Below are 12,370 nucleotides of genomic sequence, written 5' to 3'. Positions count from 1 at the left end.
CTTTAGGCGTTTAGGGTCTAGGTGGGGTTAATTTATTCTTCTGGGCCGTTCTTCACCCTGACGATCTCCGCAGTGCGGGGGTGGGCTTGAAGGATTGAATGAAATCCGTCAATTGCAGGCTGACCCCGGATTCTGCAATAATTACGGGCAGCGCCAGTGTTTCGCTTATCGCTCTCCCCTGATTCTGGCTGTCAAGCACCCAAGCACCAAAATCATCCGGGAACAATCAAGCATGCAGCCACACCCATTCTGAAACAGCGCCCGCAAGTCACCCCAGCGTCCACATTGTGTCTCTTTGGGACCGAAAAAGAGCCGCTCTAGAGATGGCAGATAAACTGACACTCAGGGGCCAGTGCAGATAAATGGCATGACGGGACGTCGGCTACTGCCGACAGAGTGTGGTATTGCATGTTGAATGGTCCGGTTTGAAGGTCGAGACATCCGGTCACTCACACTGACGCCGTGCCATGTCGATCATTTCCTTATGGAACCTCCGCGTATATTGACCGTACACTTAAGCGGTTACGACCTTGATAGCATGACTTCACGAATCGCAGTAAACCCGGATGCGGAGCCTCGTGTCCAGTGGTGTTCCTGACGTACTCGGAATCAAGTCGAAACACTTTTCAAACCCCAAGACGGAGTCCTTCTCCGCTTTGGATACAGCAAGAGTGTAAAGGAATTATCTGCTGCCGCATGATGGATAGTTGCTCTGTTCGTTTTGGTCACGGGCGTCCTGAGGAGCGACAACGAGAGTTTATGGGCCCCTAGGAGACCAATGCCAGATTGGGCTCCGGGTCTCTCAGACAATACCAAGCCGGTAACTCAATCCGACAAGAACAATGACCATTCTTATCGCAATTAGCCTTGTAAGGCGAAGGTCTAAGGCTTCGGTGTAGTTATGACAACCCAACGCCCAATGCTAGATACCCGTGTACCCGTGGACCAGTGTCGTCACGTGATGCTGTCCACAGCTTGTTCTAGCCGTATACGGCTAGCGCATAGATAAACGGATCCGGCTTGTGCCTTATCTTGCAGGATTCGAGTCTCAACGAATCTCAGCTTGACAGCCCGCCGCTCCTTCCTTCTCTCTGTGTCTCTCTCCCCTTAATTCTGCGTCAACCTCAACGTTTGTGTGTTTCGCAGAAGGAGAGTAACAACTCGAGACCAACCTTGGAAGCGACGCGGTAACCTAGCCATAATCTAAAACATGGCTTCCTGGTGCAGTGTCGAGAAACTCCCGGTATCTCTTGCAGATAACCGCTTCCAATATACCCTGCTCGCTGCTGCAGGGATATCCTTAAGCTTAGGCCTTTTCCTACGCGCCTTATACCCAAGCCACCCCATGGAGAACAAAACATATCATTCCCCGCTCGCTGCTACGCAAGCTGCAGGTACAAACAATAAAGATCACCCTCTACCAATTGATGTATTGCCTGGCGGCCGAGACGTGCAGACCCCCTATGGATCGATCCGTGTGTACGAATGGGGCCCAGAGCACGGGCCCAAGGTATTGCTTGTGCACGGCATTACCACTCCTTGCATCTCACTTGGCGGGCTAGCTCACAGCTTGGTAGACCGAGGTTGCCGGGTTATGCTGTTTGATCTGTGAGTGCCATGGCTCTTGACTGGCTCGAGCTTCCTACTAACTTCTGCCGTCAGATTTGGGAGAGGCTACTCGGACTGCCCCGCAGATCTTCCCCAAGACGAACGGCTTTTCGCATCTCAGATCTTCTTGGCTTTGAGTTCCTCGCCAATTTCGTGGATGGGGGCTGGTTCAGGCAAATTCTGTCTAGTCGGTTACTCCCTTGGCGGCGGTATAGCTACATCTTTCGCTTCATTCTTCCCTCAACTCTTGTCGGCTCTCGTGCTCCTTGCTCCTGCAGGGTTGATTCGCGATAAGCATATCAGCTTCCGTACGCGTTTCTTGTATTCTGGAGGCTTGCCGGACTGGCTCCTCAAATATCTCTCCGGTATCCGATTACGTGCAGGACCAATCTCCACGCCGAAGCCTCAACACAAAAAGTTGGATACGGGTGACGCGTTCACAGAAGAGCTGCCTTCCAAAAAGGAGGAAGAGACCCAGTTGCTATCCCGCTCATACCCTCATGTCACTGTTCCCGCTGCTGTTTCTTGGCAGGTAAACAACCATAGTGGGTTTGTCCACGCCTTTGTATCTAGCATGCGCTATGGTCCCATCCTCAACCAACGGCAACGAGAAACATGGGAGCGACTTGGAAGCTACCTATCCAAGCAAAAAGTCCTCTCCGCGGCGGTGCAGAAATCAAACGGTCTTCCGAGTGATAAAGTCGTCATTATGTACGGCTCAAATGATCCGATCATCATTCAAGATGAACTAATAGAGGATGCGAACGCAACTCTTGGAAATACTGTGATCTTCAAAGACTTTGCCGCAGGCCACGAATTCCCCAGTACGAAATACGACGAAGTCGCCCAGATTATCTTTGAAACATTGCTTTGATTTTGCGCCGGCTACGTTACAAGCACGAATTCCCACTTTTTGGCCCGTGGGCGTCGTTCCAAGGCATCCCATCCGTTCCCCTTGCTTTGGAATATGCTTTTTAGAGATAGACCGTGTATATAGAAAGATCCCTCACGTGACAGCCACGCTTGATGCTCCCAATATGAACTTTTTTTTCTCCATCACTTCCTCAAAAGCTCGTCCGTTGCGTCCAGTTGACTTTTCAGCTGGTTCAAGTGCTCTGAACGATTCTCCATTGCCGCACGAGCAAAGTATGGTGAATCCTCCGAGGACAATTCGGCGAATCGCTCAGCGCCGCGGCCGCTCTCGTCCGGCACTCTCTTCAGGTTCTCTTCGCTGAGCTTGTTGTCTACCCCGTCGGGATGCCTGGCGCAGTCGTGTTAGCGAGACGGTGGGTGCAAGGGGGTTAAGAACCTACTGCAATGACTCCTGGCCGTTTGATGACATGTTGTCTAATGTGCCTGATGCTCTTGCCTCAACACCTTGAACGAAAGAGTGAGTTGAATCTCGGTTCTCAGAAATCCGATGATATAGGAGCAAGAGTGTGAGGCGAAGTTGTAGAGCCAAGATACAGGATGAAGAGAGTTGTTTGCAAGAGTGTGTTATTGTTGCTGGTGAGTACTCGAGCATCGTCGAGGAATGGATGTGCTTTATATCTAGCAAGAATCTGAGATGCTAACCTTTTCCATCAATGCGAATCTTGATAATGCGTCATAAGCAAGAGTGGACCTTTGAAACAAGACAGAGTTTCGTTTTCTAGACGAGAATGGAACGACTCACTCTTGGAAGGTGGAAGAAATTAGAGCCCACCGTTCGACAGCCGCGGAATTGATGCGCCTCAGGTGAGATGGGGATCTTCGATTGCCGCGCTTCCGGGTAGAGACCTTTACAATATCCCTGAAAGGTAAAGATTGGTTCTACCTCTCAGTCCTATTTCCAAGGGCGAGGCCCCGATTGGGTATACGATGCACAAGAATATCGGCTTTTGGCATCTGGAGCGCGACAATCGCGAATCATAAGAGTCGACAGTACAGTGCTTCAGATCGAATCAGCTCGCCCACCAAGGATATAGAGCGGGTCGATCAGCACCCTGGTCCGCGAAATGCGTTTAATGATCATGCATGGGGCCGTCTCGACCTGAGAAACCCTACGTAACTTGATCCTTAAAGGACGACAACGGGGTCCAGAACGCACGTTCTGGGGCATCTGAGAACAGTGGGCCGAGACTCCACCAGGCACATGAGCCCTAAGCCACCCTCCCAGACTCTCGGTATACGAATCCGGACCCATGGGATTAGCAGACTTTGGCATACAAACTAGTAAAGTGCGTCGAAAGTCCGAGACTGAGCTGGTTCGTTTGGTTCGTTTGGTTCGTTTTACTAGCTCGTGAGGCGTCAAGGGATACGCGACGTCTATCCATCTTGGCAGGGACAATGGCTGAAACCCATACGTGCGATTCAACTTGCGCAAGTCTAGCCCAAGATCTAACCTCATACGAGCCGCCGATTACAATGTCATTCGTAATGAGGGCTGCGTCAATGGCTGCGGGAGTATGGTTTTGCGGAGAACAGACAACTGTTGGGAGTTCGGCCGTGATCAACCGACGTTGGTGATCCCATCCCCAGGACTGATCCAAGGCAATGACAAGCCTCCCACGCTTCCGTACACATTGGGATTGCCTATCACATACGAAATCTTCTATACGGGCTATTCTTTGAACTATAAGTGACCGCAAGGCTTATACCTTGAGGTGCCGAGGTTTACTGTCTTTGAGCTGGCAGGCCTTGCTCTAAACCACTGGGATTGATACCTTTGGTGCTGGTCAGGTGCCCATTCATCTTTCCAATACTTATTGAATCCTAAGATTTCATTCGTCCGCATTCACATACCAGTCTCAAATTGAACGGCTCTTCTATCCTTGATGTCTCCCGTCTCAATGTGGGAGCTGGGAGGTAGACTCCGCTGGTGCGTTTTTGCTTTTTCTCTTTCCACTTTTTTGCTCCCACCACAGGTCGTAGTTTTATCTAATATCGATTTCTCAGTGAAATTACTTACTGATATTACTCATTTACCACACTCGAAACTGCTGGCACTTACGGGTGACGGTCAATCTCAGGCCATTCACATACTTTTCACTGGGTCGCGTCCGTCTCGCTTCATTTCGCACCATGCGTCTCAAATATTGAGCTGGAAAGAGACATGTCAATGATCGACCTCGTTCTTGCTACAGTGGGAATCTGCATAATTAAATAAATGCCGGTACGGAGTATCCGCCTTCTGACACGAGCGCCGCTTGGAGCTCGAGAAACCCAAGGGAATTTACGTGTCACGTTGAAAAAAAGCAATATAACTGTTGACTGTGGGACACCAGATGGTCTCAGCGAGAGGCCCGAGATTACATCCACCAAATGGCGCCCGGTGCCGTGGGATACCCTTGCATTTCTCCGCGGCCCAAGTCTCGCGGACGGCCTGATCCTGGCAGTGACATGCACCCCGCGTCACCATCAAGCTTTCCACCACGGTCTGCTATTATGGTCCCGGGAAGATGGATTCCAGCATTGAACCTGAACCTAGCTGCAGCGACAGCTGCAGCTGCGTTAACGGCGGCCACTATGCTGGGAACTGGGTGGCAGAATGTCGGATCCTGGTCTTGGATATTCTCCCTATCCCAGTTACACGCCAACCTGTCCCAAGGTGAACCATTCCCCACGCCAGAGTTCATTCAATCAAATGGTATCCCACAAGCCATCATCATTGCTGCGGTACTGATTCTCGTCCGGCGTTGCTCTTTTTCATCCGTGGCACCCTTGAGACCCGTTTGTCTATCTTTGACACCGTGCAATGTGATGAGCTCTTGATCGTGGCTGCGATTGTCAGGCTTGCCCCCAAGTCTTGCTAAAGCAACGAAGCGGCAGCATGTTATGGCACGTTTGGTCATAAGCGACTGCTTATGAGTGAACATTCACCAGTGATTGTTCGTCAGTTAATTTAAATGACAACGCATAATCACACTAAGCACATGAACAAGGCCTGTCACCAACTAATGCCGCGGCTGGTCTGTTCTCCTGATCCGGGCCCAGTTCCCAGGACCACGGAGCCAGGGTTTACCCTGAGGCTCTGCAGACGGCTTGCAAAGCTATCCCGTAACTCACGAGCACAATCCGACTCGTACTTTTCACTCTCGGCTAACATTGCCTCTTGTGGTGCCAAGGAAACAGTTCGCGGCGGCGTTGCACTGCCTCACTGCGCCGGTAATAGTCCACATGACTAAAGGATAGAATGTCAGGCATAACATTGGCCTTCTCGGCATAAGAAAGGTTATCAGAGTGCCCAGCACAAATCTTGCGCTGGATTAGGGCTAGTTCCACCTCCAGCAGTTTGAGCTGAGGCACGTTTCCAATTCGCATGGACATGGTTCGTGACAAGAGTAGAAAGTATCTACGGGTGTATGCACGACGCTGATCTGCTGGAAGTTAGGTGACTTGAAGCGCAGAGCCAAGACTGTAGAAGCCGAAACGGGTGAGCGCCAATCATCATTGCAGCTTGGGCAGCAGCGACATCCGTTGTTGCTTCTGACATACAAGCCCTACTCCACAGTTCAGCCGACATGCCGGTGAACCTGCACATGCCTACAGAGGTTCTTGTAATCGGAAGCGGTATCCGAAGCGAGTAAGACCAGCTATACTCGGCCTGAAACGGTCGTGCGGTAGCTACTTTGATGAGCCTAAGTAGCTGGGTACCTGAACCAAGTCTCACTTCTCGAAAGTGCCGAACCACATACGTTCCCTCTATGCCAACAGCGCTGAGGCCCGAAGATGGTCAAGGTCTCGCACTTCCAGACGGGTCCACGTGCGCTATACACAGTGGATGTCAAGTCTGCGAGCGTCGACCGCAGAATGGTCACTCAACTTCCTTTGTTCTATTATGCTACATTCAAGTCAGCTAGCACTCCATGCTGCACAGTCAGGTCAAGGTAGGCTTGCTTTCCAACTTACGTCACAGACCTTCCGTACGTCCCTTGCATATGAGAGGGTTAAGGGGCACAGGAACCCCCGGAACTCTCATGCACCCACAAAGCCTCCTTATGGAGAAGCGCATGAGCTATCTCAACCCCTTGCAGCGCAGATCACTCTGTGCTCGTCACGCGAATGATCATGAAACTTGTACGAGTGATGTTACAAGTGTAGTCCGTTCAGGCCTCTTCCCGAGCTCTTTACTTGCATAGTGTAATATCATCCATGTTATTTCACTATTGGCCAGTGACTTGTACTGCCTGGTCCTAAGATGAGCTCTTCCCTAGTTGCTGAAGGTACGGCTACCCAACACCCACTTTTACTAGTGCTTGAAGCCTAGATATAGACAACCCCTGGCTTGATACTGCAGTATATCCCGCTTTTCAGGACTAATGTATATGATTATTAAGAACGACGGATACACCACAAGACTACCGTGACTTGCGTACGTACTCTTCACCGCAAAAAATTCGCTTGCTGGGTAAACAAATCTATTTAGTATAGATATCAAAACTAAATAAACTCCACAAACCAATCAAGCCAGTGTAATTAGGGCATATTACACAGGATATATATTCGTACAGTAAAGCCATGAGTAACCTACTACCGCAGCCCGACTTTAATATATTAACTATTGAATAAAAATAAATATTTTCTACCCTCTGAGCATGGTGTAGACAGGATATAACGAGAAAACGTCCTGATATCACTGTTAGAATGTCGTATATGGTGGAATATCACGTGCTCGTTTGTCGGAAATGTTGCCTACTTCGGAGGATGGTTTTCTTCACTCCAACCACCGTCACTACAGCCTCTACTGCATCCTTTGATTGCTTTTGCATCTCTCGCTCATCAGCTTTTAGTTACATCCAACATAGAGCCCGCAGTTGGTGGGAAATGCTGTAGTCTACCGACCACCGTCCCAGTAAGCTCCATGCCCGCGGGAAGAACAGACACTAACAGCTACCAGACAAACATGGCCATGGAAAAAGCCACATTAAACAGCATCCAGAAATCCGTCTGGGAAGGCCAGATCCCTCTAAAAATTGTTCTTGCTTCATCTGAGAGCCGCACATACGACCAGACAGACCCCTATCTTGTACTGCAAGTCTGTCCTCAACCCAAGGAGCCTTGCGGCTGATCCAACTCCAGATCTCCTATCCTCGAATCTCATATCTACCGTCTCTCCTTCCAAGGCTGAAAGCCTTCTTCTATTCATCCCTCATTGACCCCACTGCCTCAGAGCCCCACGACGGCTGGTTTTCCTTTGAAGGTGTCCCGCTGAAATGGCACTACCCCGTTGGCCTGCTCTATGATCTATATGCGGGTGCCGACCCAGCGACGAAATCAAGCGAGGCTGAAGCACCAGGCGACGAGCAGCTCCCTTGGCGACTTGTCGTGCATTTCAGCGACTGGCCTGATGCAGAGCTTGTCCGGCTTGATGCCCAAGGAATGGTCATGCATGATGCATTTATTAACAGTGTCAAAGAGGCTGATTTTGTCCGCAACGGAACAGCAAAAGGGATAATGACACTTTCGAAGGATGACTCGTCGGGACTGTGGAAGGCTGTTCAGGATGGTACCTCCCCGACCCGATACGGACTATATTTCTCTTGTCGAGAAAGATTGCTAATAGCTCTTGTTTTGCGCCGAAAGTCGACCTTCCCTCTTTCCAGCGCATAATGAACATTCTCCTCCCGCCAAACCCACACCAGCCGCTCCGCAACCTTCCAGTCCGGCTCTTCCTCCCTCTTCCACCGAAACCCGACTCGGACTCGGACTCGGACTCTCCCTTTGTCAAGGTCGTGCAATCGCCCATCTCCCCAACAATATCTACAACCCCATCACAGCTGCAACGGCATATGGCGCAGTCAACCCTTTCGTCGTCGGGAGTTTCAGGATCATCACCGAGCGCAGCGCAACCGCAACTGCAGACGCAAACGATTGGCACTGCACTCCACTCCATACTCCCGAATTTATTCCCCAGTCGCCGGACGCCGGTCATTGCGAAGCCGGTGCTGCATGGAGCGCAGGTGCCGATGTCCGCCTCTGTGGAGGAAGTGGTCAGGGCGGCGGCTTATGGGGATGGTTGGGTTTATATCGTGATTCGGATGATGGGGTGATTTGCTTCAGATTCGTTGGGTCTTGGCTCTCAGAACTTTCTTTTTCTTTCAAGGTTATGCTGCTGTAGTGCTAGGATAGACGAGAGAAGCGCGCCGACAAGCGGGGACCGGCGTCTCCCATATTTCGTAGGTCGTTACTGATAGTAGATATCTATTGAACACATACAGAGAATCAGTATAAGTCGATGTTATTACCTCTAATAAACTTGCTACCCTGCCTAGTGACGACACTAAGCTTCATAGATAGATCCCACAGTGCAGACATCCTGTCAGTCGTCACTGATCTCTCCTGAAACCAGGCCCGGACGAAAGCCAAAACTGTTGTCACTTTATATTGCAGTGAATATCCGAGCTGAGCGAGGTGATGCTGAATCAAAGAGCGCAGCCAAGCGCCCATGGTGAAGAGACCCATAGGCTGTACCCTTGCGCTCTTAGGTATATCCAGTACCTTCAACCATTAGCAGGCGCTGCAATTAACATACATTACAGCGAAGCTCTCAGCTCAGATACTAACCTTTAATATTCTCTATTTATAGTTACTGTCCGGACGGGAGCTTGAACTCTGGCCCTGGAGATTGAGGTCTAAAGGGGAATAGGCTGATTTGGTCCAGACTATCTCCCTGGCTATAATAATATAGGCTTGCATAGTCCCTGCCTATGATACGATATCTAACTGGATACTACACCGCCAATTCATAAGATATGGACGGAATGGTCGTCATGAGCAGCACAGCACTCGCTTCACTGACCCGAGGTCTAGTGCATGCAGACGTTCTCTAGGATGACACGTGCGTGACAACGCCATCTGACGCTAGACTTAAAGCTTGCATGATCCTGATTGGCAGGGCAAGCCACAACCCCAGCCGTCGAGAAGGGAACAGGAGGTTACCTAGGTAGCAAACCGCTGCAGAGGGGGAAACGTCGGCGCTACTTGATATGGGTTGCATGATCTGCAGGCGCTCCAGCTTCATGTGAGCGACTCTCCCGACCGTCTCTCCTTGTAAAGTGAATGTGAAGAAACTTATTGCCGTGGGCTAATGCTGGATTGCGCCACGGCGTCGCTTGGCGCGGGAGTGAATGGATAATTGAAGGATAGTGCTAAGGTGATTCTGCTTGAAATCATGGTTAGGTCCATGCTAAGAAAGCTCAGAATGATACACAAGGTGAAATGAGCCCTTGACCATCAGAACAGGTTCCCTACTAGGCCAGACCCGGGGATATAAGTACGTAGGTGCCTGTCATTCCTGGACTCTGGGAATCTCGTCGCCCGAAACAACTCCAGCATTTCCTTCACCTGAACTTGGAACTGAATTTGACCTTGAACTATGAGCCCGAGCCGAGCTAAATCGACTAAAATGCCTCCTGCTTCGGTCATAGCGGTCGTCTTTGACCTATCGGATCTCTTCCTCCGCGGACCAGTCCTTGCGAGCGCAAAGATCTCGCGCCATATTCTGAATGACATCTTCTCCTCGGACATCTGGTACGGCTATGAATGCGGCCAGTTGACGGAAAAGGAGGTCTGCTGGATGCTCTCGACCAGATACTCGCTCGATGTGGCCGACCTCGCCGATATCCTGCAGACCCGGGTCCGAACAAGAGTCCTATCCCAGGTCCAGGGAGAGAGCGCGCGAAACAAAGAGCAAGGGCAAGGGCAAGGGCATGAGCACTTCATCAACAACCTGCCGCCTCTCAAAGTAAAAGCGAAAGCAGACGGGAACGGGCCTCTCCTCTGTGGCATGCTGAATATCCCCCAACCAGAATACGCAACCATCCAGGACAGCATCTCGGAATGGGCACTATTCGACCACGTCTTCGTCTCGTGCCAGGTCGGCATGCGCAAGCCAGACCTGTGCTTCTACCGGCATGTGCAGCGCAAACTGGGCCTGTCCGACTCGCCCGAGAGAGCGCTCTTTGTCGAGGCAAATCCTGAGAATGTCCTCCCGGCGAGATCGGTCGGGAGCCATGTAATCCTGCACACGGACACGAATGCGACTCTGCGCTTGCTGCAGAACATACTGTGTGATCCGGTTGCGCGTGGGAAGGAGTTTCTCCGCGTCAATGCGAAACGCCTGCATAGCGTTACGAGCACTGGGGTGGTGATCCGGGATAACTTCACGCAGTTGCTGGTGCTAGAGGCTACCGGGGATCGGTTTGTCTGCCCACTTTATAGCTGAGTGGAAGTGAAGAGACTGACCAGGTCATCCACCCAGTGAGCTCGTTTACCTCGAAGAACACTCGCGGTCGTGGAACTTCTTCATAGGTGTGCAAAGCCCGTCCCTACCTATCTACCAGGTGTTGCCTCGTTGAATCCCACTGACAACTGAGTCGAAATCGATAGGAAACCCTCTGCTCACAACTCGAGCATATCCTGACGACTTCGACACCACATCCCTCGCATTGACAGTCTTGGAGCCTTCAGACGTCTCGGTTTTGCAGTCCGTGCTAGACGAGATGGCCAGCCATGTCAGCGCCGACGGGATAATCCTGGTACGTCCATGTCAGTCGAAGCACAAAGCACGAAACGCGAGAAATGCAGGCTGATGAACCGGGACAGACCTACTTCGACACAACCCGCCCACGCGTTGATCCGGTCGTCTGCGTCAACGTCCTCGCCCTCTTTCAAAAGTACGGGCGCGGCCACGAGCTCCATACTACTCTGTTCTGGGTCCGCGACGTCCTTAGAAACCGCGCATACATTAACGGGACGCGCTACTATGCGACCCCCGAGGCATTCCTCTACTTTCTTGCCCGTTTGCTCGAGAATGCCAGTACAAATGGAGCAGGTCTCCCCGCACATGATGAGTTCGTTTGTCTCCTCCGTGAACGAGTCGTCGAGCGCGTCGGACTGCCCGGGGATGCTCTTGCGCTTGCGATGCGTCTCCTTGCGGCGAGATACGTAGGTATCGCGGATGTGATTGATGAAGAGAGGCTTCGCGAGATGCAGTGTGAGGATGGCGGGTGGAAGGTTGGGTGGGTGTATCGGTATGGGAAGACGGATGTGCGGATTGGGAACAGGGGGTTGGCGACCGCTTTGGCCGTAAGAGCGCTGTCAGATCATGGAAACTAGAGCAAAGTTTGATGGAGCCAAGTACTGGATGTCAACATAACGTATTTAGAAGGGTGCATACCGAATGGCCCTATTAGTATTACCTCCGCCGTGTGACGTGCTCGCGTATCTAGAATGGATCAACAGTTCGAGTCTGATCAAGAACAATGTAAGGACTAGTCCGGTGCCTGAGAGCCCTCCTCCCCGATGCAACAAGAATAACTGCTGGTAAGGAGAGTCGAATGCTTTATCGTCGCTGTACTTGGCCTCTGCGTCTGAACAGTGTATGACTTCTAACGGGTACCTTAGTCGAGACTGGCGCCGGGATCTCTTGATGGAGCCAGTTCCGCAGGTGCTTATTGAAGGAGAATGCATCGTCCAGAAGGATCTCTCCAAGACGCCCTCATTTTCTTATTGGGTAGCATCCCTCTTTGCCCACCAGTTGTTCGAGTGACCACACAGTCAGCCAGAATCTCGACGTTGAAGCGGCACGGTGCAAAATTCGGCGAATTTCCCGCACGCTCAGTGTCATCAGCACCGGATACTACGCTGGTGTCTTTCTTTAGTCCGTTGAGCGTGCCCATGCCCGTGACCTTGATTAAGGGGCCCTTGATTAGTTGATAGGTGCTTGAAGGGTTGGTCATAGTGCAGGTGACAATTGCATGTGCTTCTTGAATCGCATAAT

At 51.3% G+C, this 12,370-nt stretch overlaps 5 protein-coding genes across 5 annotated transcripts; 3 read left to right on the top strand and 2 right to left on the bottom strand.

Moving 5' to 3' along the window:
- Window positions 1-1,210: 1,210 nt before the first annotated feature.
- Window positions 1,211-2,482, top strand: BDW70DRAFT_150067 (alpha/beta hydrolase; the record flags this gene model as incomplete). Its single annotated transcript, XM_073739103.1, has 2 exons — window positions 1,211-1,608; window positions 1,663-2,482. The coding sequence occupies 2 exons, from the start codon at window positions 1,211-1,213 to the stop codon at window positions 2,480-2,482; spliced, it is 1,218 nt and encodes a 405-aa protein (XP_073596289.1).
- A 182-nt stretch (window positions 2,483-2,664) lies between these two features.
- BDW70DRAFT_159737 (uncharacterized protein) lies at window positions 2,665-2,950 on the bottom strand (the record flags this gene model as incomplete). The annotated part of the gene is made up of 2 exons (XM_073740735.1): window positions 2,665-2,869; window positions 2,922-2,950. 2 exons carry the CDS (start codon window positions 2,948-2,950, stop codon window positions 2,665-2,667), a joined length of 234 nt encoding a protein of 77 aa, XP_073596288.1.
- A 2,209-nt stretch (window positions 2,951-5,159) lies between these two features.
- On the bottom strand, window positions 5,160-5,761 carry BDW70DRAFT_135811 (uncharacterized protein). The gene has a single exon (XM_073736754.1). It carries the CDS (start codon window positions 5,463-5,465, stop codon window positions 5,226-5,228), a length of 240 nt encoding a protein of 79 aa, XP_073596287.1. The 5' UTR covers window positions 5,466-5,761; the 3' UTR covers window positions 5,160-5,225.
- A 1,445-nt stretch (window positions 5,762-7,206) lies between these two features.
- Window positions 7,207-9,220, top strand: BDW70DRAFT_135804 (autophagy protein 5). The gene is made up of 5 exons (XM_073736753.1): window positions 7,207-7,441; window positions 7,487-7,615; window positions 7,669-8,095; window positions 8,173-9,085; window positions 9,152-9,220. Exons 2-4 carry the CDS (start codon window positions 7,493-7,495, stop codon window positions 8,637-8,639), a joined length of 1,017 nt encoding a protein of 338 aa, XP_073596286.1. The 5' UTR covers window positions 7,207-7,441; window positions 7,487-7,492; the 3' UTR covers window positions 8,640-9,085; window positions 9,152-9,220.
- Window positions 9,221-9,994: 774 nt separating this feature from the next.
- Window positions 9,995-11,706, top strand: BDW70DRAFT_159735 (uncharacterized protein; the record flags this gene model as incomplete). The annotated part of the gene is made up of 4 exons (XM_073740734.1): window positions 9,995-10,788; window positions 10,850-10,899; window positions 10,978-11,126; window positions 11,194-11,706. 4 exons carry the CDS (start codon window positions 9,995-9,997, stop codon window positions 11,704-11,706), a joined length of 1,506 nt encoding a protein of 501 aa, XP_073596285.1.
- Window positions 11,707-12,370: the final 664 nt, after the last annotated feature.

Source organism: Aspergillus foveolatus, assembly GCF_047715535.1.
Source record: "Aspergillus foveolatus strain CBS 279.81 unplaced genomic scaffold BDW70scaffold_22, whole genome shotgun sequence".
Taxonomy (NCBI): domain Eukaryota; kingdom Fungi; phylum Ascomycota; class Eurotiomycetes; order Eurotiales; family Aspergillaceae; genus Aspergillus; species Aspergillus foveolatus.
Note: the sequence above shows the minus strand (reverse complement) of the source record. Positions and strands in the feature narration are given on the sequence as shown.